This window comes from Suricata suricatta, chromosome 3 (genome assembly GCF_006229205.1).
Source record: "Suricata suricatta isolate VVHF042 chromosome 3, meerkat_22Aug2017_6uvM2_HiC, whole genome shotgun sequence".
NCBI classification, from domain to species: Eukaryota; Metazoa; Chordata; class Mammalia; order Carnivora; family Herpestidae; genus Suricata; species Suricata suricatta.
In genome coordinates, this window is record NC_043702.1 from 170457451 (window position 1) to 170480668 (window position 23218).

The 23218-nt window shown below is 49.3% G+C and overlaps 1 protein-coding gene across 4 annotated transcripts in view; it reads left to right on the forward strand.

Moving 5' to 3' along the window:
* The first annotated feature begins 13529 nt into the window (after positions 1–13529).
* Positions 13530–23218, forward strand: part of CD244 (CD244 molecule) — a 29528-nt gene continuing 19839 nt past the window's right edge. Inside the window, exons 1-2 of one of the 4 annotated variants that reach the window (XM_029935787.1) lie at positions 13530–14106; positions 14207–14296. In XM_029935787.1, the coding sequence (XP_029791647.1) occupies positions 14049–14106; positions 14207–14296 (148 nt within the window). In that variant the 5' untranslated portion in view covers positions 13530–14048. The remainder of the gene's footprint in view (positions 14107–14206; positions 14297–23218) is intronic. The other 3 variants (XM_029935786.1, XM_029935790.1, XM_029935788.1) reach the window with 3 other exon arrangements.

Genomic DNA, 23218 nt, shown 5'->3' on the forward strand with positions numbered 1-23218 from the left:
GGGTCAGAGGGCCTGAATGGATGTGATGCTGGTCCCCTCAGGACCTTGCAGCCCAGACTGTGCTACAGACATGGGATGGCTTGGGGCTGGAAGCAAGGAGAGGCTGGTCTTGTGTCAGAAAGACAGTGAGACTGAAACTCTGCGTATTCCCTGGCTGTGGTCACTTCTGTACCAGAGAACAGACCTGTCCTTTGTCTCCACCTCTGCCCAGAGCCTGCAAAGAAAGCAAAGAGGGGTGCCTTTGTGCACGAGGTGAGGGGGATGAGGGGGAGGGAGAGAGAATCCCCAAGCAGGCTCCACCCTCAGCTTGGAGCCCGATGCGGGGCTGACATGGGGCTCGATCCCACGACCCTGGGATCATGACGGGAGCTGAAATCGAGTCAGATGCTCACCCAACCGAGCCACCCAGGCTCCCTGAGTGATGAAGAATTTAAACAGAGCCCAGCTGGAGCAATCAGGCTTTTGACTTCTGGGAGTTATTCTTTAAAATTGTGGTAAACTGTATGTAATATAAAATTTTGCCATTTTCATCATCTTTATGGGTACAGTTCAGTGGCATTAATCATCTTCACAGTATCATGTGGCATCACCACTGCTTAGTTCCTGAACTTTTTCATCACCCCGAACAGAAACTGTGTACTCATGAAGCGATCATTGCACTTTCCTCCTGTCCCCCAGCCCACGGCCACCTCTGTTCCTCTCTCTATGTCTGTGAATTTGCCGGTTCCAGGTACTTCATATAAATGGAATTGTACAATACTTACCCTTTTGAGTCTGACTTACTTCACTTAGCATAATGTTCTCAACACTTCTCTGTGTTGTAGCGTGTGTCCAAAGTTCATTCCTTTTTATCCGTCTTAGGTATAGAGTCCATTCCACCTTTTGGCTATTGTGAATAAGGCTCCAATGAACACTGGTGTACCGTATCTGAGTCTTTGTTTTCAATTCCTTTGCGTTCTGCCTAGCAGTGGAATTGCTGGTCAGATGATCACGTGATGTTTAAGATTTTGAAGAGCATCCTGTGTACTGGAGTGAGTTACTGGGTGTAACACGGAACATGCAAGTCCCCGTGGGGACCAAGGGCGCATGCGTAAGCTGTTGGTCAGTGTGTGTGTGTGTCCGGATGTATGTGTGAGGCTGGCATGTGTGTGTGGGACTGTGGCCTTTCCTGGCTCTTCGTTGAGTCTCAGGGCCAGAGCTGTGGGACCCTCTGTCCGGGTACAGGCATCCTGTACCTATGAGGACGGAACTGCAAGGGTTGGTGCTTCCAAAATACCATTTTAGCATCACGACGAAGTGATATTGGTGGTCCTTTCTTGATGGTTGTAACAAGCCGCAGAGATGCCTGGGAACGGGGGCATTCCTCCCTCTCCGTGTCCCTCCCTCTCTCCCTTTCTTCTGTGACGCCGTAGACATCTGTGAACCACGACACAACCCAAGGACTAGAATGTCATTGTTAACCTACACCCATCTGTGCACTTCTCTAGATCACGCCACCTCCCCCACACCTTGCTGCTGCCTCGGTAGTAGCCATTGACTGATTTTGTGCTTATCATTCTGTCATTTAGTTACTTTTTAACAATCACACACATGTGTACACATCACACATATGGCTAAGGGATACATTGTTTCATTCACTTGTTTTCAAACTATGAAAACACTATCACGTTATATGTGGTCTGTGGAACCTCCCTCTTTCCTGTGATAGTAATTATGATTATCTTATGCTTCTACGCATTCTTCCGTTCATTTTCAATGCTGTTTATATATATCATTGCCTGAATACAGCACCATTTCCCGCTATTCCAGCATTTGTTTTCATTCCAGATTTTTTTTCCCAGTGAAGAACAATTCTGCTAGGAACATTGTTGAGTGTGTCTCCAGGAACACAAGTGCTCAAGTTTCTTTTGAGTATGTGACTAGGAGTCAAATTGCTGGATCATTAAAGTTCATGAATATTCAACTTTATAAGATACTATCAAATTTTGTCAAAAAAAGTTGTGCCAATTTACACTTTCATCAGAAATATATAACTATCAATTGATCCATCTGCTCTTGAATACTTGGTCTCATTAGACTTTCTTATTTTTCCAATCATACACTCTGAATTTGCATTTCTTCATCCCTAGGGAGGTTGAATATCTTTTCATGTGTTTATTGGCCTTATGTGTCTCTTTCTCTGTGGAATGCTTGTTCATATATTTTGCAAGAGTTTCTATTGGATTATCTTTTTCTTTTTTTCTTTATTTTAATGTTTTATTTAATTTTGAGAGAGAGAGACAGCGTGAGCCAGGGAGGGTCAGAGAGAAAGGGAGACACAGAATCTGAAGACAGGTTCCAGGCTCTAAGCTGTCAGCACAGAACCTGATGCGGGGCTTGAACCCATGAACCGCGAGATCATAACCTGAGCCGAAGCCGGACACTCAACTGACTGAGCCACCCAGGCATCCCAAGGATTTCCTTTTTCTTATCTCCTTATTGATTAATAGAATTTCTTTATGTATTAGTATTGATAGTAATCCTTTGTTAGTTATATGTGGTGCAAAATATTCTGTCAATGTATATCTTATTTAAAATTTTTTCTTAGATGTTTATTTACTTTTGAGAGAAAGAGAAACAGAGCATGGGCAGTGGAAGGACAGAGAGAGGAGACACAGAATCCAAAGCAGGCTTCAGGCTCTGAGCTGTCAGCACAGAGCCCAATGCGGGGCCTGAACACACGAACCGTGAGATCATGACCTGAGCTGAAGTCAGACACTCAACTGCTTGATCCACGCAGGCCCCTTATTTTTACTTATTGATGGTATTTTTTGAGGAACAAGAATTCTTAATGTTAAAGATTTTCTGTTCTTTTCTTTTCTGATTAGCATAGGATCAGGAAATAAGTATGTAGTCTGTATTAGTTGTGGATATTTTCTGTGCTCAGGGCGTTTTGCTGGAAATAGCTGAGCTTTACTATGAATAATTCTTACTGTCAGATCAGTTCATTCAGGATTTTGATTGTTCAGAGAAATGAGGTTGGGTCAGGTTGTTGGTAATGAATATGCCAAATACATTTAGAGGAATTTTGAAATCTTGGATTCATAGGGAAGTTGAGAAGGAGAGTGAAAAGATTATTAAAGCTTATTTATTTACTTATTAAACAAAATGTAATGTTTATTTATTTATTTTGAGACAGAGACAGAGAGAGAGCAAATAAGGGAGGGGCAGAGAGAGAGAGAGGGAAGAGGGAGAGAGAATCCCAAGCAGGTTCTGAGCTGTCAGTGCAGGGCAGGTGCAAGGCTTGATCTCATGGTCCATGAGATCATTACCTGAGCAGAAACCAAGAATCAGATGCTTAACTGACTGAGCCCCCTAGGCATCCCTTTAATTTATTTTTTAAGTTACTTATTTATTATGAGGAGGGAGAGAGAGCAAGTGAGGGAGGAAGAGAGAGAGGGAGGAAGAATGTCAAGCAGGGCCCATGCTGTCAGTGCAGAGCCTGATGCGGGGCTGGATCCCACAAACTGTGAGATCATGAGTGGAGCCAAAATCAAGAGTCGGACGCCTAACTGAGCCACCCAAGCCCCTTGAGAGTGAAAAGGTTATAGTCTCTCGTTCACATTATCTTAAAATTTCAGAACAGTGAATAACTGTAGGACCCCACAGCAAATCCCCTAAAGAACAGGAAAAACCCACGTGACTCTGAGGATGTTGTCTTCACCGCTTGCGTGGCCTCTCGGCACCACTTCCTCTGGGTACAGCCCCACGCTTTCATTCTCTGTTCAGCCAAGTCTTGGACAGTCAGTAATGGCCGACGTGACAGAAAACCAGGGATCCTATGAGTCTGCCCTTAAGCACTACGTACCGATCATGCATTTCATCAGTTGCATCTAAAAGTTCAGGCTGGTGGAATTCCAACAGTTCGTCTTCCCTCACGTGGGGTGGAAGGTTTTAAGTAATTAAATCCTGTGTCAAGGTTACTTGTTTTAAGTAATTAAAGCAATGCTGTTCCACTATATATATATGTATGTGTATATGTGCATATGTAGGTGTATATACATATATATGCCATGTATGTACAAAAAATATTAAAGATACATGACCAGCATGACCATGCTAAAAATTGATGCGTAGGGGCACCTGGGTGGCTTAGAGGGGTAAGTTTCCAACTTCCATTCAGGCCATGAGCTTGCAGCCTGTAGGTTCAAGCCCCGCATCGGGCTCTGTGCTGACAGCTTAAAGCCTGGAGCCCGCTTCGGATTCTGTGTCTCCCTCTTTCTTCCCTTCCCCCACTCATGCTCTGTTTCTCTTTCTCTCTCTCTCTCTCTCAAAAAAAATAAACACTAGAAAAAGATAAAAATGAATAAATGTGTAAGCAGAATTGGCAACTACACCACAGCCAGGAGAAAAGGCAAAAATTTAAAGACTTGAGAAATTAAGAGCGAAAAGAGGAACAGGATGGGGGGAACCGCTGCATCTGGAAAAGGCAAGTGGCTACAAGCGAGAGATAAACTTATTTTTAAGACTTGAAGAAGGGACTGGGAGTCAAATTTCTAAGGTCCAAGACCTGAAAGTTGGCCTTTGATATAGGCTGAGAAGAATTATCAAAATCAAAATGCAAAGCAGCAGAAGTTTCTGCTAAGGACATATAAACCTGAAATGACGCTTAGCGGTGTATCTAACTGTCTGAACCTGTGCGATGGAGACGGGGAAGAAGCATCAGGGAAGAGCCTGGGGCAAGGGCAGGTGGCAGTGCGTGTTCTCCAGGCTCTGTCCTGGCAGGAAGGAAGCCCACAGGTGCACCAAGGAGCCACATCAGGACCCCCAGAAGGACGGGTCCGCCGGAAAGACGCCGAGGACTTTGCCAGGAAGTCCCCCAGGAACGTGGGAAAGAGAAAGTCCTGCAGGGACGTGGGAGAGAGGCACGTTTGGGGAAGATAAACGGGAACCGTTAGGGAACGGGAAATTCAAATTAGGCTCTTAATGCTTTGTGGTGTAGGAAGTGGGCATGTGGGCACGCGGGGCCGTGTGGGAGCTGTAACTACACACAAGTCGGGGGAGTGCTGCGAGTCCACGTGACACACGGCGCCGTGGGATAGAGGCAAACCTTCCTGGGGCGCACGAGCGGCTCAATTGGTTGAGGGTCCAACTTCGGCTGAGGTCACGATCTCACGGTTCGTGGGTTCAGGCCCCGCATTGGGGTCTGTGCTGACAGCTCGGAGCCTGGAGCTGCTTCGGATTCTGTGTCTCCCTCTCTCTCCGCCCTTCCCCCACTCATGCTCTGTCTCTGTCTCTCTCAAAAATAAATAGACATTGAAAAATTAAAAAAAAGAATAAAAGCCTCCAGGATGACGTTTTGCCACATCAAAGCCAATGATTCACGGTCAGTTTTGAACGTATCATTGAAACGAAAAGTCCACTTGATCGTGTTCCAGATGACAGCATTGAACTGTGATCACACGCACTTGTTAGGTGTGCCCATGCGGCACAGCCTGAGAGGCTGGAGAGAGAACATCGGCTTGCACGGATTTCCTCATCATCAAAGCCTCCGTTCTGATCTTCCTTATTATAATTTACAACACAGGTGTAATTCGCAAACAAGGTGGCAGCGTGCCTGGAATCATTGTTGTCTTTTTCTTTTTTGCAAAGACTCTGAACTATTAATACATCAAGTATAAAAATCTCATCAGATTCTGATTTATAGTATATGTTAAAAAATTCTTTTGGGGTGCCTGGGTGGCTCAGTCGGTTGAGCAGCCGACTTCGGCTCAGGTCACTATCTCGCAGTTCATGAGTTCGAGCCCTGCTTTGGGCTCTGTGCTGACAGTTCAGAGCCTGGAGCCTGCTTCGGATTCTGTGTCTCCCTCTCTCTCTCTCACCCTCCCCTGGTCATGCTCTGTTTTTCTCTGCCTCAATAATAAATAAAAAAAAACATTAAAAATTTAAAAAAATTATTTCAAAACATTTTAAAAATGTTTTTAATTTATTTTTGAGAGAGAGAGATACAGAGTGTGTCAGAGAGAGAGGGAGACACAGAATCCGAAGCAAGCTTCAGGCTTTGAGCTGTCAGCACAGAGCCCGATGCAGGGCTCAAACCCATGAACTGTGAGATCATGACCTGAGCCGAAGCCAGATGCGTAACCAACTAAGCCACCCAGGCGCCCCTCAAAATATTTTTAAAGTTTATTTCTTTTTGAGAGAGAGAGAGAGAGAGAGAGAGAGAGACAGAGACAGAGACAGAGACAGAGAGAGACAGAGCATGAGCAGTGGAGGGGCAGAGAGAGGGAGACACAAAATCCGAAGCAGGCTTCAGGCTCCGAGATGTCAGCACAGAGCTTGATGCGGGGCTGGAGCTCATGGACTGTGAGATCACGACCTGAGCCAAAGTCAGATGCTTTACTGACTGAGGCACCCAGGTGCCCCGCTTATGCAGTTGCAAACAAGAATTTTTTCTGTCTTCCTTGGAATCATAGAGCAGAATCTCCCCACTTCCTCGCGGCTCACTGGTAGCTCTTCACACCCTTCCCAATCCCTCCTTTTAAAAATTTTATTATAAAGCTTTTTTTTTCTTCCATTTATTTTTTTTAATTTTTTATTTTATTTTATTTTTTTTTAAACATTCAGAAATTGTTTTATTTTTAAATCAAGAATATGTGACAATTATAGCCTTTATTGCCATATTTAATACCTGCAGAGTTCAGATAACACTGGTTTTTGTTTAAACATATTGGGACGCTGACCTGATTAGCTCTTCCGTTTATTTTTGAGAGAGAGAGAGCACAAGGGGAGGAGGGGCAGAGAGAGAAGGAGACAGAGGATCGCAAGGTTCCACTCTGACAGCAGACAGCCCGACATGGGGCTCGAACTCATGAACCGCTAGATCTTGACCTGAGCCAAAGTCGGATACTTAACCTACTGAGCCCCCCAGGCGCCCCTCTGATTCCTCCTTTATGGCCGGTCTCCTAGACGTGCTCACAGACGGCTCTGTGTCCGGGGAAGGAAGTCAGCAGATGGCATCTCGGGTTCGAGGAGCCTCAGGAGTTGATTGGTGGCCAGTTGCCCTCTCGACCTGGAGCACGTAAACGTTGACTGGGTCTGGCTGCTGCTGTCCCTTGCTGCCCACGGGGTCATTTCATTTCGCATCTCAGCCTGGCACCTCTCCTGATCTGTGGATCTGGGTCCCCAGGAAACCAGCCTGAAGCTCCACCCAGCTCAGCCCCTATCGCTGGCTCCGGGGTTCACTCGTGCATCTCATCAACAGGTTCCAAGGAGTTTTCTCTAGTTCTGGCCGAGACCCTCACTGAGGCTGGGAGGCTGACCTCTAGCAAGGGGAGGTCACTGCCCCCGAATTGCCCGTCCTTTCCCCGGCTTCTCCCAGCAGGAATACATAAAAGTTCTCTTTTCTTTTCTTTCAAAAAATCTTTTTTTAATGTTTTGTTTTTAATTTTTGAAAGGGAGAGAGACAGTGTGAGTAAGGGAAGGTCAGAGACAGAGGGAGACACAGCTCCAGGCTCTGAGTTAGCGGTCAGCACAGAGCCCGACGTGGGGCTCGAACCCAAGAACCGTGAGATCATGACCTGACCCGAAGCCGGACGCTCAACCAACTGAGCCCCCCAGGCGCCCCTAAAAGTTCTTATTTTCAAGCAGTTCCCTCAATGAGGTCACTTGCTGCGTAGTTAATGATTCAGCGCAGGCTTTGAACTCAGTCCCTGGTTCAAGTTCCAGCTCTGTCTGAAACGTGGTTTTCTCATCTGAAAAATGGGGATATTGATGGTACTTCTCTTTCAAGGCTGTAAGCATTACATGGAGTACTTAGTGTGGAGTGTCTGGGAGATAATGAGACTCACTTTTTGTCACCTGTGGTTCATATCTTTTCCTCTTACAGCCCTTACAAACTCTAGATCTTTCTCTGAGGCCTGGCAGTGCCTTACTGCATGGTCTCACATCCGGGACAAAGCCAGGCTCCAGGCTTCCCTGGAGTCATGAACTCTCCTCCTGCCTTCTTTCCTCCCCTTACCGCCTTCTCGCTGACACATTTCTTTTCCTCTGCTTCCCACCCGGCAGGCTCACACGTATTTATGTATGCATGTTTATATGTATGCATACTCCACAAGGAATGTGGGGCTGGAACTCACGACCCTGAGATCAAGAGCCGAGTGCTCTGCTGAGCACGCCAGCCAGGTGCCGCAGGTTGAGACATTTTTCTTACGCCGCAGCCCCCAAACTTTGCCTCATCATCCCCCACCATTTAGCCCCACAGGTATGACTGTGATACTTCTGGTGATGGAGACCTTGGCGTTGCTTACATCCTGCAGCGTTCTGAGGACAGCAGCGGGAGGGCAGCCCCTCAGGAGCAGGTGGGGAACTGGAGCTCCACAACTGTCACAGGCAAAGGCAAAGATTGGTGTCCTGAGCTGGATGAACACAGGTCACCTTTTCTAAAGAACCAGAAAAGGCAGATTGCATAGGGACATGAGCTCTGGACCGGGAACACTGGATAAGACTGTGTCAATAGGTAGGGATATTTTACAGTTTAATGGAATTTTGGGGCGCCGGGGGGGCTCAGTCAGTTAAACGTCTGACTTCAGCTCAGGTCATGATCTCGTGGCTCGTGACTTCGAGCCCCATGTTGGACTCTGTGCTGACAGCGCAGAGCCTGGAGCCTGCTTCGGATTCTGTGTCTCCTTCTCTCTGCCCCTTCCTTGCTCGCACTCTGTGTGTGTCTCTCTCAAAAATAAAGTTAAGAAAAAAAGTTCAATGGAATTTTAAAATAAAAAATTGTTAGTAAAAATAAGAATGGGTTATTGTTTCTAAACACAGTTGCAGTAATTCACTTGCACAACATATCTGGGTTATAAAGCTTTGCTTTCTTAAATTTTTTTATGTTTTTATTTATTATTGAGACAGAGAGAAACAGAGCACGAGTGGGGGAGGGGCAGAGAGAGAGGGAGACACAGAACCCGAAGCAGCTCCAGGCTCTGAGCTGTCAGCACAGAGCCCGACGCGGGGCTCGAACCCACAAACTGTGAGATCGTGACCTGAGCTGAAGTCGGACACTTAACCGACTGAGCCACTCAGGCACCGCAAGTTTTGCTTTCTTAAAATCAACCAATAGACAGATGAATCACAGTAATTGGTCATCGATTGTGATGGTTAATTTTATGTGTCAGTGTGACTGGACCACAGGGTGCTTAGAAATTTGGCCAAACATTATTCTGGATGTTTCTATGAAGGAATTTTGGATGAGATTAGCATTTAAACTGATAGACTGAGGGGGCACCTGGGTGGCTGAGTCAGTTAAGTGCCTGACCCTTGATCTTGGCTCAGGTTATGATCTCACAGTTTGTGGGATTGAGCCCTGAGTCAGGCTCTGCAGTGACAGCATGGAGTCTGCTTGGGATTCTCTCTCTTGTCCCTCCCCTGCTCATGCGCTGTCTCTCTCAAATACATAAGTAAACATTGAAAAAATGGTAGACTGAATAAAGCAGATTGGTCTCCCCATGTGGGTGGTCCCGATCCAATCAGCTGAAGGCTTGAATGGAAAATGCTTACCCTCCCTTGGGTAAGAGGGAATTCTCCTGCTTGATGGCCTTTAAACCAGGACAGTGGCTCTGGCATGAGACACTTCTTCATAATAAATCTCTACTTCTGTCTTTATCTCTGTCTCTCTATCCATGTGTACATGTCTCCGAGTGTCTCTGTGTCCCTGAAAAGCCCTAGCTAATGCACTGATCTTACGTTACATAGTTGAAAACCTGGGAACTTGGAGAACTGATATTTTCAGTCATCACACACGTAACATAGCCATTGTAAAAAGTTCCAAACAGAAGTGTATATGTAAGAATAAAAAGTAAGTCACCCTCTCACTCGCCCCTTCTTAAAATTCTGTTTCTTTATCTAAAGGTTACTGTCACGAATATTGTCCCCAAGGAATATTACTCTGCATTTACAACCATTCACAGAAGAGAACTATACGCGCTCCATTCTGTTCATCTAAATAGAATTACATTATGCAGATTGTTTTGTGAATGTCTTAGAGCTCTTTTAATGTGAATATATATATATACATATATATATATATATATGTATATATATATATATATACTTTGGTCTCACTCTTTTTTAAAATTAATTTTTTTAATTATAGAAAGAGATAGATCGCGAGTGCCAGCAGGGGAGAGAGGCAGAGGGAGGAAGAAAGAGAATCTAAAGCAGGCTCTCTGCTCAGTACAGAGCCTGATGCTGGGCTCCGTCCCACTGCCCTGGGATCATGATCTGAGACGAAATCAAGAATCAGCTGACGGAGCCACCCAGCTGGTCCTGTCTTACTCTTTTTTTAATGTTTATTTATTTCTGAGAGAGACAGAGACAGAGTGTGAGTAGGGGAGGGGCAGAGAGAGAGGGAGACACAGAATCTGAAGCAGGCTCCAGGCTCTGAGCTGCCAGCACAGAGCCCGATGCAGGGCTCGAACTCACAAACCATGAGATCATGACCTGAGCTGAAGTCAGATGCTTAACTGACTGAGCCACCCAGGCGCCCCTGTCTTACTCTTTTTAAAGCCTTTTTTTTTTTAAGTTTTTAAGTGTTTATTTTATTTTTGAGAGAGAGTGCGAGCGAGAGACACGAGCAGAGGAGGAGCAGAGAGAGAGGGAGACACAGAATCCAAAATAGGATCCAGACTCTGAGCTGTCAGCATAGATCCCAATGTGGGGCTCGAACTCATAAGCTGTGAGATCATGACCTGAGCCGAAGTCAGATGCTTAACCGACTGAGCCACCCAGGTGTCCCTAAAGCCTTCTTAATATACTAGAGTATAGAACGAATACACCATTTTTAAAATTCCCTACTGATTAACATTTTAACTATTTTCAGTTTACTTACCAGTGTTGTAAGAAAGAAACTTACTTATCTATGGGCATTAGTGAAAATGTTTTTGGTGCATTGGAGTATTTCTGTTGTATAAATTCAAAGAGGGGGTATTGCTAGGTCCAACGGCATAAGTATCTTACAGGTTAATAGCTGTTGAAGTGACCTCTCATGAACTATCAGAACCAAACGGGGCCGTAGGGACACCAAACATAATTAATCTTACAAGTGGATGGTCTTGGTGACTTGTGAACTTTGCAGTTGGACTCAGATACAAGAATGACCTTGACTCAATGAGACTTGATGCCAGTATGCTTCGAGGAAAGGAAGGATGACAGGGTGAGGGTTCATGAATGTGAACCTCCCAGAAGGTCACCAACTTCCCAATGTCCCAGGCTTACAGGGACCTGGAGAATAGGCATGGGAAGCGGGGCGATGGGGGTCCTTGAGTTCATGCGGACTTTGTAGGGTCTTGGTTCTTCACGCTGATGTGGCTGAACTGCAAGAAGGGCCCACTGTACAGGGACCCTGGAGGGCAAATCATAAACCTCATGAAGGCAGCGCTGCAATGGGTTAGCTCACCAGCATTATCTCAGGACGCATGGAAATGCTTTCTTTCGGGGGGTCATTCATTCCTTCAGCCCTCAACACTCCGTAACCGATGACTAAGCACCAGACGCCAGCCAGGCTCTGGAAACAGTAGCGAGGGAGAGCACAGCCTTCGAGATGAAGCCCTCAGGGTCAGGCGAGGCAGCTCGCAGATGTGGCAGAGTTTGGTTAAGACTGTAACCAAACTCAAGAGACCGCCGCTTGAGGTGCATGACATTGAATACAACCCAAGGAGGTTTGAAAGCAAAGAGCTGGTCATCGCTTGCTGCAAGTAAGGAGACGGAGAGAGCCCTCAAAGTGCTGCCCCCCGCGGGGTGAGTGCAGGAAGCTTTCACTCCGTGTGTTTGGAGACGTGGACGGGGAGCTTACAAAGGCGCTTCAGTTCAGTTGCACGTGCCCAGCGCGGTGCCACGCTGGTGCCTACAACGTGTGTTCAACGAGTGGCAGAAACCCCTGCCCGGAGGAGATCCTAGTGTGACGATGAGTTAATGGTAATTTCAGGACAACTCAGGGGGCTTCTGCAGAGGTCCTCAGCTCCAGTCCAGCTCACACCGGCTTGCAGAAGGGGCTGACCGGGCGAGACTCGCCATCTCTTTGGGCATCTCTTTGGCCGGAACTGTTGGTTCTGCAAAACAACCCATTCCTTCCCTGCTTTGGCCCCTTCCCCTCCTCCCTTCTGCTGATAGCTTTCAGCTCTCTGATTTGAGTAACTTCCCGTTGCATTCTAGCTGACAAGACCACAAGACACAAGTGGTATGTCTGGTCCCAGTTCAGTTTCCAGGGGCCGGTGGGCCCCCAGCTCAGCCGATGGAGACGGGATGGAGCTGGTGTTGGGTCGGGATCAGTGAAGCTGGTTCGCAGACGTTGTTTGTTAGTTGCTTTGAACAGCCGGCCTTTGTCCTCTATCTTTCGTGGTAGGAAATTTGCCCTTACTTATTGCATCAGTCGTGGGCAGCACCTCTCGAGGCCAGGGGCATTGCCAGCTCAGCTCTGGCCTCATCTAAGGGTGGAGGCTGCCCCTGGGGAGGAGACACAGAAGAACACAGCTGATAGCCATTGCACCAGCTGGAATAAGCCACGCAGGGCGACAGTAAGAAAAATAAAATGAAAAAAAAGGGGAAGGGGGGCCCTTGGGTGGCTCAATTGGTTAAGCGTCCAACACTTGATTTCAACTCAGGGTTGATCATGATCTCAGGGTTGTGGAATCAAGACTCATGTTGGGCTCTGCCCTGGGCGTGGAGCTTGCTTGGGATTCTCTCTCTCCCTCTGTCCCTCCCCGACTCGTATTCATGCTCTCTCTCCGTGTTAAAAAACATGGAACCTTACCTATGTCCCGAGTTGTTTTCGTGCATATTCTCAGCTACAGTTTTTGCTTTGATCCTGAAACTACCCTGTGAGGACCCCGGGCCAAGAAGGGACCCTGCAGGCTCAGGAGGTAACTGGGCCAGGATCACACAGGCTGTTAAGTTGCTGAAGGGACACTCGAGTCTGTGTCTTTGACTCCAGTTCTGCGCTCTGTCCAGACCCCTCTCCTTCCTTCCGTGGTAGCTGAGGCTCTCGTCTGCCTCCCTCTAGCCCAGCTGCAGTTGGGGTGACTGGAAACGGATCAAGGATGGAAAAAGAAAAGGGCGGGCCTAAAGGGAACGGAAAGAACTTGCTGCTAAGGGGAAATCAGAAGAAAGTAAAAGGCAGGGAGCCCTGGGGGGAAGACCTCAAAGCAAATGCTTTCTGGGGAAGGTGGGATGGCACGCTTGTGCCCCTCCGTGGGGGCATCAGAAGGATCAAAGGTGCCCGGCCTTCCTGGAGGGTGGGATTGAAGTGTGGGTGCGGGGTGGGGGGCAGCAAAGGTAAGTTTGTGTCCTGTCTGGGTGAGAGAAGGCAAGAGAAGGCAGAGAGAATACTGTGGGAAAGTAGAAAAAGAGGAAAAAAAGGGCTATAGAAGCACGGCTAGGAAAGCAGCAAAAGCAAGTCTAGATAAAGACATTGTAGTCTGCATGCGCTTAGACCCGGCTCTCAGCCTGCAGCGCATCCCCAGGTCTCCGACCTTCCTGGGGGCCTGTGCTCCTCTCCTGCAGCATTTCACCCCCTTAAGTCAGGGCTCCATCTCTGGGCTCACACGGCCCCAGCCCTCCCACCGTCACAGCGCCTGCTGGACCGGGGCAGTGTGGGACAATGGCTCTTGGGTCCGCGCGCAGCCTTCTGCACCCTGCCAGGGGGATGGAGAGAACTAGCGTGTGTCTCGGGTGTCTGCTCTCTGAACAAGGAAGCCCCGCCGGGGCAGAGCCATGGACAGGATTTGGAAGCTGGTTTGTGAGTCACTGTGAACTCTCAGCACCCGCCCACTTGAGGCCAACTTTGAAAACTCAGCTTGCATGAACTGTCGGACCAGGTCCAGGTACTGGGACTTTCTCAGTGGCCTTGTTAGCGCTCAGCCGCTGAGAACAGCCTTGAGTTGAGGAAATTGTGGCCGGACAAACAGCGAGGCAGTTCTGCTCTCGCGTCAGTCACTCTGCTGCTGGCTGGCTGGGGCTGAGCCCGTGCCCTACAGCGCGTCTACTGGGAGAGGAGGTGACCCGTCTGTCCTCTGGGGATGTTGGGCCCGGCTCTCCTCCTCACGCTTCTGTTCCTCAAGGGGCATCAGGGCCAAGGTAAGGAGGCCAGCCTGGTGTGGGTGGGGGAGGGGCTGGACTTGGGACCGTGGCCCGGAAAGGAGTAGAACCCAGAGCCTTTGGATTGTGTCACTTACAGGGACGGTCACCGAGAAGTGTTACTCTGAGCGGCTCCTGATGGCTCCAGAGGGGCTGGGTCAGCAGGAACAGGCTGGCCGTGGTGTAGGAGGTGGGTCCCTGAGACACGCATCTTTCTGGCTATGCCTTCAGCAATCCAGGCATCCCTGGGCAAGGAGATTCTTTTCCACGGGCTTCCATTTACTTTTCTGTGTAGTGCGGAGAAAGTGGCCTCTGTCTGGCTGCGAGAAGGACAAAGGAAATCTGCTCTAACTTGGCACGATCACTAGCAGAGAGAAGTGGCCCCTGGGCTTGGTTTTCTCTAAGGAAGTTGGGTGGTTCTGGAAAGCGGAGACTGACAGATTGCTCCCTGTTCCCCGGGAAACAGCACAGAGGGGAAGGGAGTGGCCAGCCGCCGCTTCGCCTGAATGGTCTGGTCCCTCCAGCAGTCCAGAGGCTGTAGGGACCTGAGAATTATTATTTTTTATTTATTTGCTAAAATTTTTTTAATGTTTACTTTTGAGAGAGTGAGAGACAGAGAGAAACAGAGTGTGGGTGGGGGAGGGGCAGAGAGAGAGGGAGACACAGAATCCAAACAGGCTCCAGGGTCTGAGCTGTCAGCACAGAGTCCCATGAGGGGCTCAAACCCACCAACCAAGATGACTGAGCTGAACTTGGACGCTTAACTGACTGAGCACCCCAGGTGCCCCTAGGGACCTGAGAATTATTAGGGAAATGTTGGCTTGCGGCAGGGGGTCGGGGAGGCGGGTAAAGAAGGAGACAATATCCAGAAGCCCCAGAGCTGAGGGCCGCTCCCCTCCCCCCTTCTTTGACCATGGAGTCCAGGGTGCTCGCCATGGGAGGCTGCATTCTAGACCAGCGGCTCTTCTGGGGCAGCATGGCTGAGGGCAAGAGGAGGCCCCCTCTGGGTGCAGAGGGGACAGCTTGGGGCACTGGGTTGTGTCTGTGCAGGGCCTGTTAGAAGCCCGGTCCAGACCCATCCCGGCTCTCCTGTGTCCCTCCAGATGCAGTCTGGGCTCCAGAGGACTGGGGAGGGGGCTGCAAATATAAGTACAAATGCCTGGGGCGTCTGGGTGGTTCCATCAGTTAAGCGTTCAACTTCAGCTCAAGTCATGATCTCACGGTCTGTGGGTTCGAGCCCCACTTCGGGCTCTGGGCTGTCAGCTTGGAGCCTAGAGCCTGCTTCAGATTTTGTATCTCCCCCTCTCTCTGCCCCTCCCCTGCTTAACGCTCTGTCTCCCAGTCTCTCAAAAATAAATAAACATTAAAAAAATTTAAAAAGTAAATACAAATGCCTATGTATACAAATCTGTAACAGATACAGGCAGAGCAGGGCAGGGGGTGCTGGCGACAGGATGCAGAAGGGAGTCTTGGAGCCGGGGTTTCCGTGTACGCACTCGTGGGACCCTGAGACCTAGGCCCTCAGCAGGTGGGTTGGACCCCGGCTCAGGAGCCTCAGACGCGGCTGGGAAAGCGGAGTTCGGATGGGACTCCTATCCCGACCGACGGGATTTGTTGCCTGGCTTTGGGGATGGGACTGCCAGAAGTGGAGGCGGCCTGAGATGGGGTGAGCCCGCGTCACGGCAGAAAGGGCTGAGCCCACCCGCTGCGGAAAGCAGGAGCCGGGCTCTGGGCACAGGGGAAGATGGGCTCTGGGAACTGGGCAGACGGCTTGGGCCTCCAGGAAGCTCTCTCTCCTTCCTGTGCCCTGTTTCTGTGGGGCTGGCCTGCGGGGAGCTGACTGCAGCTGCTCTTCTGTTTCTTTGCTTGACTTCTTAAACTCTTAAAATAAAAAGTCTAAAAGAATAATTTCAGAGTTCCAGAGAAGTTACAAGCAGAGTGCAAAGGATTCTTGTATTTCCTTCACCAAGACCCATCAGTTGTTAAGGTTTTCTCACATCTGCTTGCTTGCTTTCTCTTTCTTTCTTTCTTTCTTTCTTTCTTTCTTTCTTTCTTTCTTTCTTTCTTTCTTTCTTTCTTTCTTTCTTTCTTTCTCTCTTTCTATGTATATATGTGTGCGTACAAATGTATAATAATAATTTTTGCTGAACCATTGGAGAGTGAGTTGTAGACATCATGCCCTGTTACACCTAAGTTTTGTGGCGTGCCTCTTCTAAGAACAGGGGTGTTCTTATATCACATCACATTATATATTAGCACAATTATTACACTTAGTAAATTGAACATTGATGCCATCAAGTACACAGTCCATGTTTACATATTACCGATTATCCCAATAATGTGCCTAATGGCGGTCCCTCTTCCCCGGTGCGGAGTCCTGTCAGGATCATATATTACATTCAGTTATGTATTTTTTTGTCATGTATTTTGTTTTTTTTTTTAATTTTTTTAATTCTTAAATTTTTTTTTTAACATTTATTCACTTTTGAGATAGAGAGGGACAAAACATGAGTGGGGGAGGGGCAGAGAGAGAGGGAGACGCAGAATCCGAAGCAGGCTCCAGGCTCTGAGCTAGCTGTCAGCACAGAGCCCGACGCGGGGCCCAAATTCATGAACTGCGAGATCATGACCTGAGCCAAAGTTGGACGCTTCACTGACTGAGCCCCCCAGGTGCCCCCAGAGAAATTTTAAGTAAGCTTCCACACCCAACGTGGGGCTTGAACTCACAACCCCGAGATTAGGAGTCATATGTTCTACTGATTGATCCAGGCAGGTGCTCCTTTTTTTTTTTTTTTTTTTGAGAGAGAGACCGAGAGCAAGGGGCAGAGGGAGAAGGGAGAGAGAGACTCCCAGCAGGCTCCACGCTGAGCGTGAGCCCTGATAAGGGGCTCAATCCCACAACCCAGGATCACAACCTGAGCCGAAATCAACAGTTGGACGCTTAACCGCCTGAGCCACCCATGTGCCCCTGTTATGGCTTTTAATCTACCACTCTTCCCCAGCCTTTTTCTGCTCTCATGACTTTGACATTTTTGGAGCCGCGGTTGGCTGTCTGGTGGAAGGCTCCCGAAGCAGGTCTGGCTGAGGCTCCCTCGTGTGCTCCAGGCTGTGCATTTGGGCAGCAGTACCGCACCAGTGATGCTCTGTTCTAGAGCATCCCATCAGGACACATGATGGCGGTGAGACTCTTTAAAAAACAACAACAAAACCTTGGCTCGCTGAAGAATTTAATATGCGTACTATATACGAAAGAGGCGTCTATCACTCTCCAGCTTTGCAAAGCTTTTCCAGTGGCTTCTGCATGCAGAGTAAAGACCACACATGTCACAGCGGCCTACGTGACCTGGCCCCCTGTCCTCCTCCTCTTCCTCTCTCCCGTAGCCCCGCATTCAGCCTCCCCGACCCGCTGCTCCTGGAGCAGGATACACCCCGTGGCTTTGCACTCCGTGTTCTCCAGCTGGGGTGCCGCCTCCATGCTGCCTGCCTGGCCTGTACTGTTTGCTTCTTTGTTTATTTTCCATCTCCCAGGCTCCTCTTTACCCCACTGGAACGTGAGATCCTCGAGGTGGGGGCTTCGTGCGTTTTGTTCACTGCTGTATCTTCAGCCTCTAGCACAGCATCTGGCTCAATTAGAGTCCCAATAAATCCTTACTGAATGAATCAAAGGGGAAATATTTTAAAGAATCCATAGGATCAAGTGAGAGTCTGTCTACTGGAGAGTGTCGCTGGGAAAAGCTGGTCCAGAGGACGTTGACTAACCTCTTGTTTCTCAGTTTTTCATCCATAAAGTGAAGTCAACAGTGGTGTCTGCTCCACGGACGTGAGGGCATTAGGGAGGGGATGGTCTACAACATGCTTAGAAAGCGTTCTTACACTGAGCCCCCCAGAATGACCCCTCAGTTCTTTGGAGGCTGGTGCTATGTTTCACTTGGTTTTGTGATCAGACTCAAGATGTGAGACTAATTTGCCGGCTGATTTATTGAGTCGAAAGTGAATTGGAAAATTCTGGATGAGATGATGTTTTAATGAGGGTCCCTTTTCTGAGGGTCTTTGGGAGAATGCAACATTTTTTAAGTTTATTTATTTATTTTTGAGAGAGAGAGAGAGAGAGGCCGAGAGAGAGAGGGAGAGAGTCCCAAGCAGGCTCCACGCTGTCAGAGCAGAGCCTCACGCAGGGCTTGACCCCACGAACCGTGAGATCATGACCTGATTTGAAATCAAGAGTCGGATGCTCAACTGACTAACCCATTGGGGCTCCCCAAAGAATGCAACATTTTTAACATACAAGAACACATGTTCCAGACATTCAATCCTGTTATTACATTTTATTGTAAAACATTTCATTGTTTTCACACTCCTGATTCTCACTTCTGCCCTGAAGTGCTTGAGTCCCTCTGGACCAGGCCCTGGGCTTAGATACTGAGGAATCGATGGTGAATCGTTGTGTGGGCACCTTGCTCACGGAGCGGACATTCACCACAGGACGCAATATAAAATCACAGCCATGACCAGTGCACTACACAGGGCCCGGCAGTAGGTGCTCAAAATGTTAACGGAGTGAATAAATGAATCCTTTGGGATGATTTTGGGGTCAGATGAGTTGGGGAGCAGAGTCATTCAAATTTCTGCACACAGGAGTGGGTCTGGGCACTAAATTCAGTTTTGGGGTTCTGAGGGAACCCCACAGGACACACGAGAGACTGTGAATGCCCGGGGGCTGTGGACAGAACAAGAGGGCAGGACAGCCTTTCGTGGACTCTAGACTCTCAGGCTTGGCTGCTGGCTGCCCGTTCAGACTGCGTTGAATTTTCACTGCTTGGGGAGGAGTCTCAGATCCTGGGCTGCTCCGGCTGGGACCCAGGCGGGTTCTCAACAGGCGGCAGTTATTTTTACTCCTCTCTTCCTCATTGCACCTCCCATGAAGCAAAGTGGACGGTGAAGTCATCAGGCAGAGGGGTAGGCTGGGGCTCAGAGAACTCAGGGCTGCAGTGCCATCCTGGAGGGACGTGGTTCCGCAGACGTCACTCCAGGGACAGCTGGGCCATTGTCTTCGTAAACAGACACTTTTATTAAAGTGTGACACATGGACAGAACAGCGTGCAAAATTAGACATGGACGTGTCAGTGTGTTCTTGTTAAATGAACACGCTTGCGTTTCTACCACACATTCTCTCCACTTGTTAGCTTTCCTCTCTTTCACAAACACAACATTTAGGGGCGCCTGCGTGGCTCCGTCGGTTGAGCGTCCGACTAAGGCTCAGGTCATGATCTCACGGTTGGTGAGTTTGAGCCCCGCATTGGGTTCCTACTGTCATCATAGAGTCCACTTCAGATCCTCTGTCTCTCTCTTTCTTTGCCCCTCCCTTGCTCATGCTCTATCTCTCTCAAAATAAATAAACTAAAAACAACAAACACCAAAACCAACACCCAAAAAACAAAAATCCAAATACAACCACTGTTCTGACTTCTGACATCATAGGTTAGTTGGGTGTTTATATAAGTAAAATCACATGGTATTGGCTTCTTTTGCTCAACATCAGATGAGATTTATCTGTGTTATTACTTGTGGCTGGTGTGATATGACTCTACCGTATTTCAGTGTCTGACCATACAGGAGCTTATTTGTCCATTCTGCTATTGCTGAATCTTTTGGTGGTTTTCGGGATCCTTCCCCTATTAGAGATGCTGCTGCGAGCCTACTGAACATGCTTTTTGTTTATGTGCGACTGTTGGGTATATCTCTAGATGTAGGTGTGGCCTTGTAGCAGATGCTGGCTAACTGTTGGCCAAAGGGGTCGAACCAAGCGGTACATGAGAGTCCCATGATGCTTCAAGGCTGCTGGCTTTTGTTTTGAAGCCCTACAAATGGGAAGTGACGGCTCAAGGGTGTGGAGCCTGGAGGGCGAGGGCCGCAGCCCAGGGAACCACCTCTCTGTGGAAATTCCTACAGTAGAGCCATTTCCAGCCTTTAGCTGAGATGCATTCTTGAATTTAATTAATTAAATGAACAACTTCATTAAGCCTTTACTATGTTTCAAGAACTCCGCGGGAGTTTGTGGGTGAAACATGGATGAAACATGTTGATTGTATCCTCAAGAATCTTTCAGATGGGGGCGCCTGCGTGGCTCAGTTGGTTTAGTGTCCAACTTCGACTCAGGTCATGATCTCACAGCTCATGAGTTTGAGCCCTGTTTCAGGCTCTGTGCTGACACCTCAGAGCCTGGAGCCTGCTTCGGATTCTGGGTCTTCTCAGTCTGACCCACCCCGACTCACACTCTCTCAAAAATAAATCAACATCAAAAAAAAAAAAAAAAGAATCTTTCAGATGGGGCGCCTGGGTGGCTCAGTCAGTTAAGTGTCCGGCTTTGGCTTAGGTTATGATCTCACAGTTTGTGGGTTCGAGCCCCGCGTCGGGCTCTGTGCTGACAGCTAGCTATCTCAGAGCCTGGAGCCTGCTTCAGATTTGTGTCTCCCTCTCTCTCTGACCCTCCCCTGCTCACACTGTCTCTCTCTGTCTCTCAAAAAAAAAAAGAATCAGATGGGGGAAAACAGGCACGTGCAGCAGCAATGATACGGGAAGACAAAACGCTCAGCGTCACTGACAGTCGACATCCATTTAGAACACAGTGGGAGCTGAGAAAATGGAGACGGCTTCTGGTGGGCGGTGGGGAGCCTGGGAGTGGCCTTGAAGGATGAAGAATTGCTCAGGAGTTAGGGACGAGGTAGAAAGGTAGTATGAACAGAGGGACGGCGGAACAGAAGCAGGGAAAAAACAGGGTTTGGACGAGAAATGAAAAGCAAATGCACCTGTTACCTTGGAGAGAGGTAGCAGGAATGAGCTGATCCAGTTAGCTGTTATGAGGAGTTGGTGGGGGGCATGGGCCAAGTAAGGTCGACAGAGGTTAGGGGGTTGCCTTATTTGAGCGGAGGAGTCAGTGAGACCGTGAAGCCCCCAAGGGTGGGGCTTTGGGGCTAAGTGGAGGCGAAGAGAGGAGGGAACGCGGGCTGTGGGCCCCGGAAGCTGTTTCATCTACTTTATGATTTTGCTTTGGCCGGAGCGGCCCCAGCACTTTCGGGATCTCACCGGACTCTGTTCACTAAGTCCCCAGAGGCTGCCCCTTTCGTCGCCTTCACCCCGAGCCTGGTGGCACAACCCCGAGCTGAGAAAACCTCAACATCCTTTTGTTGGCTGGTGGAAGTATGCTGCTCCGAGGCTCTCCCCGCCCCCCTCCCAGGCTCTCAGGCCACACCCCTCCTCCACCCGCAGGTCCGGGGCGGAGGGAGCTGACTGCGGACCCTGCGTGGCATTGGAGGGGGCAGCTCTGCGCCTGGACTCCAGGCTGAGCGGACTCCCCGGCGGTCGGGTTGTCTCCTTGGCAGCCCTCAGTGCCGCTGCCCACGTCCCAAGTTGGCGTGGAGTCGATCACCCGTCCCCTGCCCTCCCTTTGCAAGGTTACTGTTTGACTCCGTTCGCTCTTAACCACCGGAAGAGGGGCCCCAGAGCTGCTAAGCGGGAGCAGCAGCAGAGGTGGTGGCCTCAGGGCCTCCCCTGACCACCGGAATCTGCTGCGGCTTCTCCGCCCTGAGCCAGCCAGCCCTCAGAGCCTCCTCCATCTGTCACTCGGCTGGGGTGAACTTGTGTGAAAGTTCGATTTTCATACTGGTATTTCTTGTGTCTCCGTTTGGCGTCTGAGCCCCCCGGGTCGGGGACTGAGTCACAGCACCCAGTACACAGTACCTTGCCTGCTCACTTTTCCAGTGCACCTTCCTCGCAAACACCTACCGGCGTCCCCTTCCAGCCCCGGCCTCCCCCGACCCTCTGCCTCCCCTGCACACCAGGCTGGTGAGGGCTGCAGAAGGTAATTCAACACCAAAGAGCAACGACTGATTCCAGTCGGAGCGGAGTCCTCCGTGTCCTGGGAATCCTTGTTTCCGGCCCCAGCTCCTCCTACTCCCCAGAAAGGTGATCCCAGACCTTCTCCATCTCATCAAGGGCCTGCTCCACCGACACAGGCTTCATTCATGAACGCACACCCTCCTTCTGCAAGAAAGCAGAGGCCCGTGAGGGATTCCAGCAATCCGCCAACCATCCCTCAAGGTCAGAGACGCCAGCGAGGGGTTCCCCAATGTCAGCCACCTCGTTGACTCCCACGAGCAACCCCATCCGCCTCTGCCTTTCCTTGGCCAGTGTTTTCCCGTGCACTCTGGGCATCACCACTTCATCCAGGAGCCTGCCCAAGACCCGCCTGTGCCCTGGTGGCATCGCTGACCTTCAACTGCCCCATTTCTGCGGGCTTTCCGCTCCCAGTTCATTCCCCTCACGTTTACAAAAAGAATAGTATTGGAGCACCACCCAGTTTCCCCTCTGGTCTTCCTTTCCTGCGTGTCTCCGTTACTGCTCACACAGAACGCTCTGCTTCTGACGCTCCTGGTCACCACCTGTGTGGGAGTTTTCCCAACCAACTCTCTGTGATGCCAGCTTGGTGGAGTGCTAGAATTCAACCGAATTCTGCTGCTGTCTGCCCAGAGATGGCGTCAGACCCCACAGGCTGAGGGCTGCGTCCGCAGGACGACGTGTCAGTCACAAGCCTGTGACCTGTGCTTCTGAACAACTGGTTATAGACCGAAGGTTCCAAGGACCACGCCTCTTCTGGTTCAATTACTTTGCTGGAGCAGGGAAACCCTTATGTCTACCAGTTTATTAAGGGATATGACAGAGATGCAGATGAACAGCCAGACGAAGAGACACATAAGGCAAAGTCTTGGGGAGGGGCTCCTGAGTGCAGGACCTTCTGTCTCCATGGAGATGGGGAGCGTAGTCCTCCTGGTGTGGATGTGTTCACCTACCCGGAAATCTCCAAACCTGTGCTATTGGGATTTTTTTTTTAAACAAGGATTTTTATTTTTATTTATTTATTTATTTAAAAAAATTTTTAATGTTTTTTTATTTATTTTTGAGACAGAGAGACACAGAGCATGAGTGGGGGAGGGGCAGAGAGCGAGAGGGAGACACAGAATCTGAGGCAGGCTGCAGGCTCTGAGCTGTCAGCACAGAGCCCGATGCGGGGCTTGACCCACGAACCGTGAGATCATGACCTGAGCTGAAGTCGGCC